Source organism: Lepidothrix coronata, unplaced genomic scaffold, assembly GCF_001604755.1.
Source record: "Lepidothrix coronata isolate B3197 unplaced genomic scaffold, Lepidothrix_coronata-1.0 Scaffold294, whole genome shotgun sequence".
Taxonomy (NCBI): Eukaryota; Metazoa; Chordata; class Aves; order Passeriformes; family Pipridae; genus Lepidothrix; species Lepidothrix coronata.
In genome coordinates this window covers 295,706-315,140 of record NW_016690474.1, presented here as the reverse complement: position 1 = coordinate 315,140, position 19,435 = coordinate 295,706, and the positions used below count along the sequence as shown (strand labels likewise).

General features: G+C 35.7%; 1 protein-coding gene across 3 annotated transcripts in view; it reads right to left on the bottom strand.

Annotated features, from left to right (window-relative positions):
- SKAP2 (src kinase associated phosphoprotein 2) overlaps positions 1-19,435 on the bottom strand; it is a 118,107-nt gene that overhangs the window by 31,108 nt on the left and 67,564 nt on the right. For all 3 annotated transcript variants that reach the window (XM_017837193.1, XM_017837194.1, XM_017837195.1), the window contains exons 5-9: positions 17,621-17,698; positions 16,796-16,879; positions 7,900-8,024; positions 6,928-6,991; positions 6,430-6,534 (exon numbers count right to left, since the gene is read on the bottom strand). In XM_017837193.1, the coding sequence (XP_017692682.1) occupies positions 6,430-6,534; positions 6,928-6,991; positions 7,900-8,024; positions 16,796-16,879; positions 17,621-17,698 (456 nt within the window). The remainder of the gene's footprint in view (positions 1-6,429; positions 6,535-6,927; positions 6,992-7,899; positions 8,025-16,795; positions 16,880-17,620; positions 17,699-19,435) is intronic.

Genomic DNA, 19,435 nt, shown 5'->3' with positions numbered 1-19,435 from the left:
TCACTTGCACGTTTGTAAATGTGTGTGTGAGGAGGGAGCAAGGGCTGAATTGTATCACGGACAGTAGGCTTTTTGACAGCTATGGGCCACCTGTTGTTCAAAGACTGCCGCCTTATATTCACTTTAAAAGAAATGTAGAAGAGCCTGCAAACCTTATTTTTCCTAATAAAGACTTGCCACTTCCCACTCAATGGACATCTTTTCAGCTACACTAGATTGTCTTACTTCCTCTTCCATCACTGACACCCAACATCAATAGAAAGAAGGCTTCCCTCTTTAGATGTAGGATTACGTTAATTGAAGATAATGCCCCCGTACTTGTGCCAAGAAAAATCTGAGGTGCAGGTATCACGTTTCTAACCACCTTGTGGATGCAATGTCTTTATATATTTGTCTGGATTCATAACTCATGTCTCGTGAGCATTTAGTACTAGCTGAAGGACACTTCAAGGTATACATAAATCCCATAAGCATACTGCCTCAGAACCCAGAGTGACAGAGAATTCAGGCACAGCTCCATTTCATCATAGCTGTTGGGATTCAACAATATCCAGGTGAAAGAGATTGTTTTTCAATCATTTCCATGTCTGGCATATCATCAAAGACTATTAGTAGATCCCAAATCCCAGTGATTAAGACAGGAAAACAACACACACTGGACCTAAAAAAACCACTTTCCTTTACTAGTCCCTGACACTAAAAGGTAGTTCACATTTGCTTTTCACTGCTTTTTTATTATTATAATTACTTCTGAATTACAGCAAACTGAGTAAGCCCTGTAGCACCCCCTTGCCCTTATTCTGGTACTCCACCTATCAGCAAGATAGTATATGCAAAAATACTCCATATATACAAATAATACAATGCCTAAGCAAGTGAAAAATATTAATTTCTTAAAAATACTGAGATACAATTAATGGAAAAAAAACTGTTTTGAAGAATCTTCACTGTTTTAAAAGAAAAAAAATTCCCTTGCTGTGTTCTTGAATCTAAAAGGTGTTCTCATTGAAATTATGCAAAAAATTTTCAGTAATTACTTTGGAAACCTTTTTTCAACACTGTCCTCAAAAATGCTAATCTTACATCCAGTCCTTTGAACTTCATTTATTCCAGACCCTACTTATATTTTTACACTTTATAATCATTTACTAATTTAAAGTATTTAGAATTCTTTCCGTGGAAAAAAAATATGTCAGCACAACAGCATTATATATAACTCCTGTGGACAAGAAGTAAAGAATTCCCTAACTACTTAAAGCAACACTTGCTGGGAGGAATTTGGACCATATACCAAGATATATGACTTAACAGCAATGATCACAGTAATGTCTCAGATTCCATAATCACCCATGTCTCTGCTGACTTAAACCTACTTTTCTGTTTTGTAATGACCAATCAATAATTTCTTCCTTTTAGGCTACTGGTTTTAGGAACTGATACACAGCTGTAAAGCACAACTGAGGCTGCTTGACACTAAACACTGTGTTGAGCCCAGATACCCAGACTGTGATACACTGAAAACTCTAAAATAAGCTAAGGTGTCCTGAAAAAGAATTTTCATTAACACAGTGCTGTGAAATCTTCACTTCTAGTGTCAAAAAGTCAATATTTTTGACACTGTATTTTGAGAATACAAATATTTGCTGTGAGTTGGTGTTCATGAGTGACACATCAAACTTACACTGAAACTTCACTACGTAATCATTACTTCCTTCTTCCCAAGAAAAGTTAAGTCAGAGATATAATCTTTTTTTCCCCCAGCTTCATGCTCATGAAAGGGATATAACATCATAAAAACAATTTGCTTCTTCAAAACTCAAGCAGTCCAGAAAGAAGTGAGAATGAGGATGGTATAAAGTTAAGTTATGCCTCCTAACTGCCAGGGTTTACTATTAGAAAAAAATAAAGCAACAAAGCTGCTTAAAGCAACAACCATAAGAAAGAAACAGGATGATTACTCTCTACATTCATATTCAATGTCAGAAATCGGTTCTGAAACAACATCAACATAATTTTAAAACTACTTAAAATAATTTATTTAAAGTAAGTAAACAAACTGTTTCTCTGCGCATCACACTTCTTATATCATGAAAGTTAAGACATTTCTTACCTTTCCCTGGGCTTTGCCTCAGTTACAGAGTTTCCCAATTACACTGCAAAACAGAATTACTGGCCACATACCTGGGCTTGACCAAACTGTTTGGCAGAGGATTGACAGCAGGAATCAAAAGACAAAGGCAAACTTTCCATTCCCTTCATCCTCCTCCTGATTAGAGACTGAATCAATCCTCAAATTTAATTTACAGAAAACTAAGAACTGATGCAAATTGTATTGCCTGGAGATCACCACAGCACTGAATCTCACCCTGCTTATGTTCTCTCACCCGGAAGTTGTCTGTGCTATGGACAGGCTGAGAAGGGATGGCACAAAGCCACAATCTTGTGTCACGTTACATTGCTTCAGGATTACTTGTCCTGTAAGGGCAGCTTTTACCTCCATGCACCAAATAAGCACCATTAAAATAAGAACCAAAACTTATCTTTAGAATAATTTTAATGGAAATTATACTGTATACCTCGGAAACTGCTGCTATAATGCAAGTTTGCGAGGAGAAAGAGAACAGAAGAAAAAAGCCAACACAGGACTGAAATTTAAGTATGTTAGCTCAGATTAACATCTATTTTCTCCAATTGTGCTAGAGCGTGGTAGACAGTACACAAACTGAGTTGAGGTTGTAGAAAGCATTAAGGTGGCAGGCAGTAGTTAGTATTGCAGTTTTGGGTATGTGCTCCACACAGACATGAAACCACAGAAGACAATACCGAAGGCCTTAAAATTATGTCACTGAAACCTCAAATTAATAAAAAAATTCTGTCTTCAAGGGCTGTAACAGATGGTAAGAACCTTAAAGCTGGCACGTGTTCTCTTTTATGACAAGTCCATTGTTTAAAACACCACTAAACTAGAAACTCTGTGCATCTAGGTAGCTCTACCCACACACAGAGTTATTTAATACTGCAGTTTCAGAGTTTGTTTTATGTTACAGCTTATAACATTCAGGTGTGGACTGCAAAATCTTAAAGAGTGCACTAAGGTAGAAAATAAATAGCTAATTAAGCAAAAATGGGCCTTTATTGACAATATTTTTAATTTTCCTTAGCCAAGTTTTCATCCATGAGTTTATTAAACATCGAAAATACTAAAGCCCAGTTTGCTGAAGACAGTATAAAGACTTCTCTTCCTGAAGAATCTTGCAAGGGAAGTTTTACAAGTTGGTAATTCTTTGGCAGTTCTGATGTTATTTATTTTACCTGAATAACCACAGTAAAACCCTGACTAACACTGAGAACCAGGAAAATGGTGCTTCTATGGTAAATATGAATTTGTATGTGCTATTAAAGAAGAAAGTGACTTAACAAATCAAAAGACTAAATTTCTCACATCTCTTTGTACACCCTCCAACTATCAACCCACTCCTCCTGCCAGCACACAGTACAAAGCGAAGACCACTGAAATCTATGCTTTTAACAGGCTAATAGACTGTTACCATTCTGGATACTGGTTTGAAGCTATCCAGCTTCTGCCTGGAAAATTCATCTACACTGTCTCCTGCCACAAGCAGGAAAAAAATAGCTAAGCAATGAGATAGCTAGAGAATACAGCATCAGTTAGTCCTGATTACTGCAACAGTTATCAAAATTTTCCAATTTACAAACCTGTGCAAAAATTTCCATAACCTCTTTTTAATTCAAACACTCTTTACTCAAATACCAAACCCAGTTTCACTAAATGAACTGGCTTAAGTTTCTTCTGAAATGCTGACATAAAAGCCACTGGAGAACCACAGAAATGCAAAATTTTACTTACTTGAGAATATGCAAATTATAGCCAAATAAATAATAACAAGGTACAATGAGCTGCGTACCTGAAATTCAGTATTTATAAAGCTAGTGGATCTGTGAAAACAGATGATTAGAAGCCTCTAACATGCAAATGTTTTGAGGACAAAAACAAGCTGCAGATTAATTTCTCCTCCCTCTTCACAAGGATCTAGCATATTTGCCTTCTGCATTCCAGAGCCTACCATAGCATTGCAGCTGCACAAATAATTTTTTTCTGTTTTCTTAACAGGCATTCTGAATTCCTTATTTGTTCTATATTATTAGGTCAGGTAACAGCAGGGATAATGATGCTCCACCCTTTGGCCATGAAAGGAAAAAAGAGTAATTCACTTACCTGGGAAAATAGAAAGGACAGCCAACTGTAATTAAATGCAACCAATCAGGCCTAATTAAAGGAGACTAGACCAAACTGGAGTGTGCTCTTTTACCATCAAGTTTAGATGAACAGCTATACAAGAAACAAATAAGTCCAACTCCTGTGAGGTTTGTCAACTAGTATTTCACCTAACACTCTTCAATATGATATGGATTAAAAAGAGAAGGACTGCTCTAAGGCACTGGAGCCATAGGCTTGTAATTCCATTTAAGCATATAATTATTAAAGCACATTTGCAGAAGATAAAAAGATTAAAGAATCATCTAAAATCTATTGCAAACTTATGTTTTATTTTTACTTAGTCATGTCAACACATCAGAGTCAAAATTAAGAGCTCCACTGTAAAAGGTAAGATAGCCTTTTCTGAAAAGTTCACAGTTCAAATAGATGAGATGGAAAAAGCATAAAGAAAAATAATCTCTACTTGATAACATGAAAATGAAGCACCACTCCAAGATCACAGGGAAATAAATTAATTTAACTAAAAACTGAAACTAGATTCCTTGAACTATCCCTTCTTTGTGACGTTGTTGCATTTCAGGTTTATTAGCCACATTATGAGACAACAGCTTCTGGAAAACTGACATAAAAATGGAGCAAATGTGAAAATACTCTAAACTGCTGCACAATCACACCAAGGCAGCAATTCTCTGAAGACAGAGCTCAAAGCAAAGAACTCAATATATATATTAACTAATAGCCCTCTCCCAATATTGTATGTATTACTGCTCCAGATCTACTTACTGTTTGAGATTCAAGTGAATCGGTAAGATAAGTGAAGCTCAAAAAAAAAAGAGTATTTATCCCAGAATATATCTAGAGCTTCTTTAACAAAAATGTAAGCAAGCATACAAGATCATCTACTGTAAGAACCTGATCATCCAAAAAGCACTGTTATAAGGTTTGGCTGTATCTTCTAGTCATAAGATGAAGCCCTGTAATGTAGTTTTTATATTCACCGCAGAAGAGTTTTTCAGCATGCATGACAACTGCACATCATTTCAGCAGAACATGCATTCTGTGTTGAAGTAGTCTAGGCACAATCCAAAAAAAACCCCAGCCCTTAAAGAATTGGATGCTGCTACAATTTTAGAATTTTATGATAATCATTTTTACGCGACACTTATGTTCACTGTTCCCTTGTTGTTTCCCTCCACTGAAACAACCTTAAAATGAGAAGCATGACATAGTGTAAAATGTTCCTTTCTCCAATGGTCAGAAAATTCAACCTAATAGATACAGGAAGTTAGTAATCATCACATGACACAACTAATTTTTCCTCTCAAGTTATTGCTGATAATTGCAGTGCTCCAAACAGCAAGGCATGCAGAACATTATTTCATACAAAGTGATTATTAATTGCCACATCACTTTAAAATATCATTTGTTAACTAATAATAACTGAAAATTTAATTTTTTTCATAGCTTCTCAAAATATAATAAACCATTCCACCTTTCCCCTAGTACATGAATATTTCTACTCAACTCCAAGAACTTTCACAATCTCTTTTTCTTTTGTTTTGCCCTCTGATAAATACACGGGGACATTTAAAGCCATAATCATCTGACCATTTTAAAAAGTCGACAGCAAAAAGTTTCTGTACAATCATAGTCATTCTGGAAGATATAAAAGAAAACAGTGTGGATACTCATGCTGCTTTATTTACAGTTCATTTCCAGAGCCCTTTCAAAAAAACACATTGTTTTCTTGCAAGATTATAATATCATGTATTAGGCAGAAGATGGAAACTTATAGTAACATTTAGAGCGATAGCGAACTTTTGCTTAATACAAAAGCCAAAAAGAATAAAGAAAAAATAATGGGCAAGTTGCTGGGAAAAGCTGTAAGGTAAGTCAATTTTTTAATTAAAAAAAATTGCATACCAGAAAATGTTAATGAGCCAAAAGTCCCCTGAGTTCACTTTTACACATTCTGCACTATTTTGATGTTCCTGCTAAAGAAAACTGAACTGTTTTCACTCAGAACTGAAGACATTCTTTTTTCAATGTCATAGCAAAACCTAAAATCCAAAAGTATCTTATTCATTGTGTTACTTTACTCACTTACTTTAAGCAACTCAGAGTTATCAAACTAGAAGTAGATAAGACAAAGTGATCACAAGTCACAAAGTAAAAAATTTCAACTGTACCTTTAACTTCTTCATAAATGCTATCATCTGTCGGTTCACTGTTCACTTGTCCAACATCATCGTATTCCTCTTCCTCCTCCTCGGGAATAGTATTAGATCCTGTATCTATGTGGCAGCAATTTAAAAGGTTAACACTTAGTAGAAAAGAATACCTTAGCAGACATTTATGCAAAATGAAAACAATTCTTCTATGACCTGCTCCTTACAACATATTCTGCTTATTTTCTTATCCTGTTTGAGGGATAAGGGACGGTTTATATAAGGGAGCTTATATAAGGCAGAGCTTTCAAGTTTTCTAGTATTTCTAGTATTCTTCGAGAAAAGCAAAAATTTTGCAAAAAGAGAAAAGTCATATAAAAGCTACAACACAATCGAAAACTAGGACTTGCTATTTCAAACTTTGACATGTGTACTAACATGACAGAGAAGTTAATGGACAGAACTACCATCACAAAGCACTATTGCCAATAAAGGCTACTGCTCTACTGGCTGGCTTACCTTGAATTACAAATTTGACTTGCTGTACCCATTCCTCTGCTTCTTTGGGAGTGGCAGCTGTAAACTATTAAACATTTATTAATAACTACTAGCAGTAATGACAAAAACACAACTACAATTTCATTAGCAATAAAAAAGAGGGACTGTAACATTCTCATCACTTCCTCAAGAAACCATTAGTAATTCTTTTCATGTTTTCTGGTACTTTTCTTGCAAGGATGCTTCTTATAATGTACAGCTAATTTTGACAAATTTACGTAATTGAAGGAGAGGATGATGGATTTGAAACTCTGATCAGCAGCTGGCAGCTGTGCAGAAAAAAGCTGCTTCTCTTCATCAATGTCAAAGCCAGAACTGATGAACAAAATTTGCCCTTGACAATTAGAAGACACCCATGAATTTCTTTAGACTGCTGGGTACAGTTTTCTTAAAAATGTTCTTGTCAGACTCCAACACACTACCTGACAGCTTAATTAACTGGCTTTCAACCGCAATCTCAGATATTTAAAACTTATTAAACTTACATTCTATATTGATGTCTAGCTGATAGATCTCTGAATTGCACAGCTGATATGTGCCTTTATGTAGATTTTTCTTTAAAAGTCATGACCAATACAATATGTATTTAACACTGATACATATTTTAACTTTTTTTTTTTTACTATTTAATTCCTCCAAAAAATCCACAGACACACTATATAATAGATATTAAAATGCTAATATTGAAATGACCAATGGATAAAGATGATAGATTACCTCGCTCTTGACCAAAAAGATAATATTTTAACACGTACATACATATGTTTAATCACGGTTTTTTTCCTAATATATGAATGCACAATATAAGCAAGCAAGGGTTTCCTTTTTTCATTAATATGTCAGTCCAGGTTGTTTTACTGAAATGTTAATTCAGTAACTGGAATTGTAACGGCTTTATCAATTTAATTTCAAGTCAACATAAAAAAGTCCAACCTGATAAATGCGCTTATCAGGAGCAGAGATTTCAAAACAGCAATCTTTCTTTGCATCCTTCCGAAGGCTATTATTCATTCTGATGGTGTAGCCCTCTAAGGCAAATTCACCTTTCTGTTGTTTGTCTGTTGGAGATAAAAAACAAAGTTAGAGCTTCATTTACAACAGCAAATGTAAGTGGCTCAGCAGGTTATCGTTTATTCAGATTTTGTTTTCTATTTCATGAATTTTACAAAGAACAGGGAAGTTTTTAGCAAAATGATTAAGTGATGCTTCTGGAGACAAAGCTTTATTTTAAAGGAAGATGTACATAAAAGTACATTTTCCTGTAGGATGCCTAAGCAATTCCACAGGGGGATGTTTGCAGATGGTGGTCTTATTTAGTAAGAAGTGCATGTTATGACACTTGTGTCTAGGGAAAGCCAAGAACTGGAACTTGCAAGACACGTTTCCTATAAATCAGTGTCTCTTTCAGGTTCAGTAAACCAAAGGGAAAACCTGTCTAACTTAGAACTTGCTGAGCTCCCTCCTAAACTAACCACTTCACTCAAAAAATAAACTTCAAACTCCTTTTTAAGCAATTGGAAAAGCTTCTTTTCACATTCTCCCACCCACTCCCAGATGTGCCTCCTTTCCACATGGCAGAAATACAGAATGAATTTTGTTATAAATTCAGGTGTGTGCATGTGTGTTGGTTCCAAAAGCATTTCTCTCAAAACAGCAAATGTTTAATTAGCTAATAAAAGTACTGAGCCCTACCACAGTTTATTATGTACAGCCATGTGGTTGTTTTAAAGACAATTCTACTTTTCAAAGGCTCTGGTTTATAAAAGTATCACTTACAACAGATCTGAGTTTAAACATACCGCATGTTGGGCAAGCGGCACCTGTGTACTCCTTTTGAGCTCTTCACACCAAACTCTACCTCGGATTTTATGTGCTCTGGCAGATTTTGGTGAATATTAAAAGCAAACCAAAAATGTAAAAGTGATTAAGTTTTGCAATTTCTGCAGATCACAGTGCAGCATTCAAGTGAAGATAGGCATCATGAGTCACATTTTGTGCAGGCAAACAAAGAACAAAGTAGAGTTGCATATGGAAGAAAATGCCATTCAGTGGTTTTTGTTTTTTTTTACACAGTAGAGAAAAGCATTAATTAACAATAAGCATCAGGCACAAGAGCAAAACCGCTCTAAGTATTTCTGAATAGAACTTAGGTGCAAATCGAGTGTCCATTGCTTACGCTTGTCAACAAAAGGAGAAAATTCTACAGTAGACAAAATAGGGATAACTACAATTTTTGACATAATTTTGTCATATTTCTGGAAATTTAATAGGAAAAAAAATCTTTTTCCACTCCTAAGAGGGCAAAAATTGGCTAACATAGCAACATGAACATCAATGGATGTAAGGGCAGTCACCAGTCAAATACTCTTGCTAGTAATCTTATATGCGCACAGACACAAATTCTTTGTCCTTCCACCTTTTTATGAACTCTCACCCGGGGCAAGTAAATACCAAATAACACAATTATATGAGAAAATCCAGAGCACTGTTCTATTTTCTCTTCTAGTCCCTTCCCCCACAGTAGGTTCTATTATGTCTTGAATAAGTCCTAATGATACAGTACTAATATTTTATATTTTCTCAGTGGTCCACCCCTGTATCAAACAGCACACACATGCAAAATTCATGAAACCACACCAAGGCAGATATTAGAAACAATAACTTGCAATAGGTTAACTAGGTTCCATTTTAATGAAATTCATTTTTGCCTAGGAATTTTATTGTTCCCTCACTTGTGACCTCAGGGAGAAGACCAAGTGAAACACATTAATTTCTCACTCTCCCATGTTGGAGGTTTATCAAAACCCAAGAAGATAGGAACACGCAGACAGAATAAACAAACACCAGGTTCAAAAGGTAAAAACATTTTGTCAAGATAAAAATTAGGCAAATATTAAAATTTAGTCTCTTGGATTATTTCTGAGACTACTTCTCTGTGACACGGATGATCCCTTTTATAGTAATAGACTTTTACACAGTGAACCTCAGATGATCTCTGCACTGGTACTCATTCTTTCAAAGAGGATTGCAGTTAAACATAAAGATGCCGTACTTTGGAAGGGGATGGTGCATGGTACACATATTCTATTCAATTGTTCTGGCATTTTTACTGGTTTTCTCTTACCTCTCTGAACATCCCATTTCAGTGCTAATGAAAATTACCTGTATGCACCACCAAATACATATGTATATGGATCTCCTTTGCTATTAAATTTTTTCACTGACCTTTATAGCAATAGGCTAGTCATAGCATTGCTACTTTTACTTCTAATTGTCTTAGCAGTAGCCTCCGATTAAAGTCCAGTGTAGTAATATGCATATACTTAAAATGTTAAAAATGAGGAAATTCTAAGACAATGAGACACTTCACAGCCCTGACTCAGAACCTACTAAAGTTGAAAGACTGTCAGTATGCATTCACACTCCCTGTAGCAGCAAGCCAGATGTAAGACCTAGTATGTCCTGAGAAATGGCTCCACAAATACGGAATGGCAGGGCACAGGCCAGCTGCAGCTCAGCTGCATGCTCTGATGATGACAAGCAATGAAGGTCTACAAATCCCAGCTGTTCTTGCAGAATACACCTTTCCAGTTAGAATAGGAGACCAACCCCATCAGCTGATCACCATGGAGCAAACCATGACCCAGGGTAGCTGTTTGGCCAGGCACAGTAGTCAGGTGCAGGCTTGAATGAAGGGTCATCTTGGGATCATCAGACTCAACAATCATCTCAACTTTGTTTATTGACAAAGGCTTGCAGCTAAGTAGTCCTGCAGACAGACTCGCGCTTTTGGGTTAAAGCTGCCCTGTGAAGTGAGTGCCACAGCGACTTGTGTGAACTTTCACATGCAGAGTTAAATTGTTTATATCAAAAATATTTTCTGGAGACTGTGCCTTAGGGAGAATTAAACAGTTTTTGATGTTTAAAAACTTTGAAGACTAAAAGATTTTACTTGGAGACTTAAAATTAGATATAATTGGGTTCTATGGCAGGAGCCTTAGAAGTAGCTTCAAGAAGCACATTTACATTACAGAGATTTAATTTTCATTCTGAAGCCCCAAATCAGAGCCAGAGTTTTGCTTAGGCAGTAACACAACAGCATACTTAGGAGGAAATAGGAAGATGCATGCTAATGGAACACGCTTCTCTGAAGAATGACAACATTTTTGCTGCCTCTTATTCTCCCAAGATAGGGCTTTTCAATTCAACAACAGGAAACCCTTAAGTTGTTCCAGAACAAAATAGAACAGAGATGCAAAAAATATAATAATATCAGTCTTGTAAAAACAAAAAGGATCACGAATATCATCACGCATAAGTTATTCCACAATGAAGCCAAATCTCATTTCAGAGTAAGCTGTTCTTTGCTCTCACCCCTCATGCTCCTCCTCTCCCCTTCTTCCCATGTCAGGTACACAACAGAAGAATAAATCTAGGTCTGCGATGATCATTTGGCAACAGGAATTTAGAATCATAAAGAGGTAGTATAGCAGAGTGGAGAGTCAGAAACTACTGATGAAAAAAGTCAAAACTAAGGTATTTTAGAGAAATAAATACGAGAGGGTTCTATTTAAAATAGTGAAAGTTCAGACCTGAATTAAATTTGAGAGCCACTTTAAACATTTGTCTTACATATAAACTTCATTCATCCAAAAAATGGTTAAATGTTGTTAATAATGGAAATAGGGCCAATAATATATTGGGGAAAGAGAGTCTCAAGGGAGGCAGAGAAAAAGGGTTTTGAAGAAACCTGGTGTAACTAAGTCCATGGGAACTTTTAAAACAAAGAAGGGTAAACCTTCAATGAGATCTTGAAATGACTGGGTTGTAAATTTGAGGCCTAAGGCACTGTGCCCATATTATTAGCACATGTAAAAAGAATTAGTGCATTCTGAAGAACAGAGAGTGCTCGGATAGCAGAAAGAAAAGAAGTTGCAGAGGAAGGCATAAGGAACAAAGGCAAACAGAAAGATTTCAGAGAGTGATAAAGTATTTATAGATACTATTAGAATCTATAATTTAACTCTCTTCATCTTGAAATTAGGAGCCTGTAAGATTTTATGGTTTACATGGCTTCATGCTAAATGTAGTTTCACATACTTTTCCATGTGCAGGATGTCTGCTTTCTAAAAATAGTTAAGTGTCAGTATCTTCAAAATGGTAATTCCTTTTCCAGCTTTTGGAACAGTCCTTCCCAAATGCATGCACAGAAGTTCTTCCCTTTTAGACAGCAGATCTGAAATGTAATTGCCTTTTTTTTTCTTCTTCTTTCCTTTAATCTGGCCCTCTGAGAAATGGAAATTTAAAAAAAAAAAATAAGAAATTGAGGCAATGACTGAAACACACTATTTAGGGCACCAATTTGTTTATATTCAGTTTGCTTATACCCAGTAGCTATTTTTTAAATAACACACTATTAATCACAAGTGTGCCTCTCGAGGTCTGAATTTAACAGTCTCATAACAGAAGATCCGGTATACATTAGATAGATGCCTTTGATTGCCATCACTCTGCTACAACAAAGTCCTATTGAGCATGCATAATTTCCTCTTTTGCACAAATAGATGTAGTCCACTACTGGCCTGGCCATCATTATCTTACTATTCAGAGAAATCCAAAATTACCATGTCCGTGTTAAAAGTAAAGAAATTTAAAAAAAAAAACCTAAGATTTTTCTAAAAGCCTCTGAATCACACTCCTCTTCAACATCATATTACTGGCAAGCAAGCAGATACCATTTTCAAGTTATAAAAATGAAAATAAATTTTTAGTGCCCATTAACAGGGGAAAAATTACCATAATGTTATCAATTACTGTCTTGCTAAACATTTAGCTGATCCTTCCAGTTTGCTGAGACAGAAGGGCATATAACATTGTGGCCTAGTGAGGAAGAAGTAATGAAGCCATTAATTCATTCATTTATAAAGCAACAAATTAACTTTCCTTCTTCACATGCACTTTGAGGTCTGAAAGGTTATCCATACCATCTCGGTGTCTGAGGACACAGGAACAGCCAGAGATCATACAGAAAAACGACAGGCAATTAGGGTAGTCAACTCAGGGTGCAACTGCATGGAAGAAAAGAAAAGAGAGGACTATAAAAGGTTTATGGAAGGAAAGACTATGAAAAGGAGGACCAGGCAAGCTTCTGGAAATCCCGCTCAGCTTTGACATTTGAACACACTCCTCTGCAATGTTGTGGGCTACAAGCCGGCAAGAGATACTGAGGCACAGGCACAAACACACATGCGCTTCCTGCAATACCTATTCCTGACACGTGATTAGGTCAAACCTTTAAGCCTTTTTCCTCCATCTACTCCACATACCATTGATCATGAGAAAAAATGTAAGTGATTCGCTTAGACCTGTCTAAGCACAGATAAATAACATTATTTCACTACCCAAGGCTGCACCAAATGTAGGAGAAAATAGAGATAAAAACAAGGAAACAAGACAGACACCAGCCTGCAGGCATCACAACTGTTAAAAGAATGCTTGTAGTCTCTTAGGTGAACAAACACACAGCCATTTACTGTATTTTCACAGGCTTTAGCTTGTACTGTATTCTCCTGGACTAGGCCTCATCCTTCAAACTCTTCCTTACATGTGCTTATGAGCTTTATACACTTCCACACTTCTTCTTGCTTTCCCAATATAAAAAGGAGAATGTTAGAAGAATTAAAAGCATTGCGGAAACGACAAATCTACATAAATAATAAAAAGGCATCATGTAGCCTCACATTTACCACTCAGTTACATTTCCACTGATACTGATGTGCAAAAATCAAACCTTGGGGAACAAATTACACACTGCACCAGACACAAAATAGCCTTCACAGACTATTCATCTATCAGTCTGGTTATAAAACAGACACAGTGCAAAACAAGCCAAGACGGACCTGGAAGCCCTGCTGCCTCTCAGCTTTATGTCCCACAACACAGAGGCACTAGCACCCATTAAAAGCAACACCAGCAGCGGGACTGAGTACACACAGAATCTCTGTTACTCTGAAGCAAGGTTTACCTTGACAAGGGGGAATTTGCCTGTGTTGTGTGAATCAGCTCTGGAACCTGTCCGAAACCAAGGCCCAGCTTATAGAAAACCTCCAGACATTGCACAGGCTAGGGCAGACCAGCATTGTTTATGGACACCATCCCAGGAGTGGCAGCAATCTGCACAAAGCCACTCAAACGCACACTTCGACACTATTGGTAAGAACCACAATTGGCAAGAACACACACTGATTTTCTGTACAGTCCAAGTTATCTGGCACAGCATCAAGGCTTACAGTAAAAGGAGGACCCAACACAATAGTGTACTATGGCAGGTACCACTGCTGGTCATAATTGTGGGAGTGAAAACAGTTTCAGGTTTCAGTTTCAGGTTGCCAGACCTCCTCACGATTGCCTCATTGCACACATCGTCCATGCTAAATTCTGCAGCTAAACCGCATGATAAACTGCAGCACACACGTTTAAAACCATTAGGATGACAGCTCAGTTTCAACAGTAAACTAGTTTCTCGAGGCTGGTATCCAGTTTCTGCACAACGATGGCAAGTTGCTTCTGCACTGGAACCTTTATATAAGATGGCATCACAGCACTGAAGAAAGTACCTCTGACCAGTCTAGGAAAAACCTTTTTATTCAAAGGCAAGTTCAGGAGTGATTTAGTCATTCAATATTTGCAAGATTAAATCATTACACCATGCTGCAATAACAGCACCAGTCACATGGAGGTAGGGCAGAAATTCATGCATCTGATTTGTTTGCTTCCTCCATGAACTACTGTTTGGAGTCCAACCATGCCATGCTCTCTACAACTACCTGAAAGGACATTGTAATGAGATAGGGGTCAATCTCTTTTCCCAAGTAACAAGTGATAGGACAAGAGGAAATGGCCTCAAGTTGCACCAGGTTTAGATTGGATATTAGGAACAATTTTTTCACTGAAAGGGTTGTCAATTATGGGAACAGGCTGCCCAGAGGAGTGGTGGAGTTACCGTCCCTGGAGGTATTTAAAAGATATGTAAACGTGGCTCTTAGGGACATGGTTTAGTGATGGGCTTGGCAGTGCCGGGTTAATGTTTGGACTCACTGATCTTAGAAATGATTCTATGATTCTAAACAATTTCCATGGGCTATGTGCCCCTCCCATATCCTTACTTTATGGTTAGGAGAACCTTCCTCAAAAAATCTGCATTCTACAAAAGCTGTAAATGTATAAGCCAAACATTTGTACATAGATTCATAAAGGAAAGAGATCCCACAGAATATCACAATTCCTAACAGGACACCAATCTTTTGAGTGCTAGGGAACATACTTCCATGTATCTTAACTTTCAGCACAGGTATTATAAGTTTCAACACAGATTTCATAATCAGGTTGTTGCAAAAGAAAAAAAAAAAGAATGGAAAAACAGCAGGTGGGCAACTTTCCTGCCCTAATTCAAAATCCATATGCTAGAAAGCATAAATAAACTAACAAGCATAACCACAAGGAAAATATGTTAAAAAAACACAACCTTGTTTTTCTAAAAAATAACAGATAAAAATACAAATATTTTAAAATGCAGAAAAATCCTCATGAACTAGCAATATATTCTGAAAAAAAATTGCTGCTTTTAAAGTACTAGGCAATGTATAACTATATACATAAACGAACAGCACATGATCATTTTCCAGTGAAAGAAATAAATCAGTACTGACAAATCAGTGTTATGCCACACCTCCAAAAAATTTTTCAATACAGATTGTTTATGTTTTTGAAGCTTGACCAATCTGTAAATCCCAAGGAAAGAGTAAAGAAGAAAATGGAACATTTCACAGATATACTAACAGAACTCTGAAAACAGAATACGATGGGAAACCGTAGCAAAATGAAAACCAGACTTAGAATTAGACTGTTACTTTATTTCTTTTGTTTTTAAAGAGAAGATGAGTTTAAATGAATTTAAATGAAACAAACTGGAGCAAATTAAATTATTCTTTGAAGGAAAAAAACCACAAAATAACTCAAATATAAGAAAAACAGAAGAAGAAGAAAAAAAAAACTTCAATGGAAAGTTTGCCTGAGAATTTTTTGGGGTGATAAAAAAAAGACAGTTGTACTTTTAAAATTTACTCAGATATATCTCTGTATCATTTGCTCTACCCTTAAACACTAAATGCACATGGCAAACAATTTAAAGAATGTTTTGACTGTCAATTTTAAAAATTCAAAGTGATATACCAATATTTATACCAGATTCCAGATTCTTTCTAAACTGGCCATTAAAAGTCACCTTCAGAACTTAGTTTTAGCTTCCACTGCTGGCTTTTAGTTAAATACATTACTTAATTTCTATCTTTTCCAGAACTATATAAAAAGAAACAAGGAACTTCACTATGCAGCTTTTGGACTAATATTTTCCTGGATAGAACCATCTCTGAAGAACTCAGAAGTTTTAACCATTACAGGATGTTTTAAAATTAATATACTTTGGAGAGAAAGAACATTTTATGTCTAGTAAAACAGTTGAGTACCATACTATCATACTATCAAGCCAGTTGTTATTGGCACACAAAGTAGCTTTATAAGAAACTTACTCTTGTTTTTCCTCAATTTCTCTGCTTTAGAAAACAAGTACATCATTTACAGGTTCTGAAGAATATTTACACATTTTGAAAATTCACAGCACTGCTTTAGAACTGTTTAAAAGAGAACTTTCGTTTAGAAGTTTCATCTGATTTCTTAAAATGACCTTTGATTTGCAGTTTCCAACTCCACTGAAGTTTTTATATTCTTTTGTGCATTAAAACATAATTTTTATAATAAATATTATAAGTACCTTTGTCACTTCCATAATAGTAGAAGATCGTCTTACTGATAGCACACCAACGCTTCTGCCATTCAAAGCCAAGAAAACTGTGATCTGAAATTAATATAATCTGTGTTATATCAATTTATGTCGTTACTGAACACAAATATGCTACTTCTTTTCAAGGGTGACGTAAGAGGGAGGAGGAGCCAGGAAAGACGGTAAGGAAAGGAAACAAAATCTGGATATGAAGAAGAGAAATGTATGGCACTGAGAAGGAAATTAGAAATAAAAATTGGTGCTAAGAAAACAAATGGGAATTTGAAATCATATAAAGAGAGAAGTCATGTGTAACATTAAATATAAGGAAATAATGAAAAATTTCCTAAATATTTCCTAGAGTTATTGCAGCATTAAGTGGGTATTAAAGTGACAATATAAGATTTATTGAATCAAGGTAAATATTGACTGAACCAAAGCTGAGATCAATATTTGCCCTCTTGAAGGAAAATAAATCTTGATGTTCACTGAATCATGAAGTCAACATATGGTACTTTTACAGAGGTTCCTAATGTTTTCTTCAAAAATACCTGAAAGTGTCTGAATTATGGCTGACAGTGGACTTTCACTGCATGATTTTGTTAGTCAATAAAGAAACAGGATTTTCTTTTAATACTATGGGAGCAATTATGTGTTATGCTTCTTTTGCATAACAATGCTTGAACACTTCAGCTTCTACTCATTTTATTTATCACTCCTGTATAAAGTTATTCATGTGTATAACATTAAATACAGGCATATAGACTTCTCAGAAATGAAATATGCACTAACTTTAACGAAGACAGCTAGACTTACCTTTTCTACGTTTTTCCAAGTATCCAGCCTTCAGAACAAACTGAAGATCCTGAGCTGCAACAGGAGGAAACTGATTCCCTGAAAGAAAAACAAATTCTATAAAGCACTGCTTTTCAAGAAAAAATGCTATTGTAGCATCAATAAAATTATGGATTTTACTCTCTCAATATGCAGGAGCTACATAAGAAGGAAAAAAATTATTCTAATAACTAATATGCCAGAATATTTTAAGTAAAAAAAACCCTCTAGCTATCAATGTCAGAGTTGTTGCTACTGTCCTCACTGCTTTAGTAAGGACAAAATACAGCTATGTAGCAGGCCCTGCAAGTCTCAGAAGGAAAAATATGTAATTAAACATGATACAGCAACTTTGTTTTGAACATGGTCTGTAAAGCAAGTTGGATAATGAAAGCACTAAGTTTTCAAATCTGCAAACAAAATCAAGAGTCACAATTCAACACGATTAAATCAGAAATGTGGCTTTCAATACCAGCTTTGTACAAAAATATCTGGAAGCAACATATAAGGTGAGGACCCTCTATTACATGCCTACAAAAAGGGAAACCAGATGAAGAGATTATAAAAGGTGATGCCTGCTGTTGACAGATATTGCCTAATTTGCCATATGACACAAAAGTACTGCCTATATGATCTGTAAGGTGATAGTGGATAAACCAAAAACATCACACAGAAGTCTACAAAATTGTTGACTTACAGACACTAATTTTAGACTGTAGAATATGCCTGCATCCGCAAAATGGCGAACATGGTTTACCTGTATTTTTTCCGTTTTCTCAACACTAATTCGTAGCCAGAAGCATAAGACTGGTCAGTCAACCTTGTCTCAACTTAAAATAAAAATTCAAATATCAAAAATTTGTGTCTTCCATCCTACATCCTTTCCTTCCTGAAAGAGCAGAATCATGATTTAAATGGAACTCCTGGTATTAAGAACAGGAATATGTTAGATGTGTCTAATATTTAACATGTATATAAATATCATACTGCTTACCCCAAGCAAAAAAAAGCAGAATAAAAGGTATTCCTGTGCTGCTGGGTTTTTTAAGTGCATGTGAGCAACACAGTGAAGTTCCTACTACTTATTAGCATTAAACATTCATAAGTCACTGTAGATAGGTGGCAAGTTTACAAGGCAGCAATTATTTATCAAAATATACGTAATCTCGTTACGTTCTACTAATATAAACATACAAAAAAGGACTGATATCAGCAGATAAACCCTGTGCTAAAAACACAAATTTAAACTATGCAGTTTGGGTTAAAGATCAACTGTCTGACCTCAAACCATGAACACCGCCTCTGGAAGGTCAATTTCCTGGATATTTAGGTTGTTTTAGGGGTTTTTTTAATCAGTGTCCACAAATGAATTGCTTTATGGTGGTCTTATTTAAATATAGTTGTAATAGGAAAAATACAAGAAAAAGAGATAGGAGGATGTAGAGAATGCTATTTTTTAAAGTTATGAAAATACTTAAAATGAAAAGGCATTCTTTAAATAATACAACTCGCTCTTTAGACAACAAAATATTTTGTTGGATACCATAAGACAGTGGACGGAATTTTATACAGACAGAATTTGATGTTTCCATTTAATTTTTTTATTAATACTACTTTTAAAGATTAGGAGTACACTAACTTCTAATTCAGGTTCTGTGGAATACTGTGTTAAAAATACAAGAGTTATGGCTGCATGTACATGCACTGTAAAATGATGCAGCTGGCCCCCCTTGCTTGATAATATGCAATCACTGCGCAACATTAAATGAGAATTTAACACAAAGACAATCGCTGGCT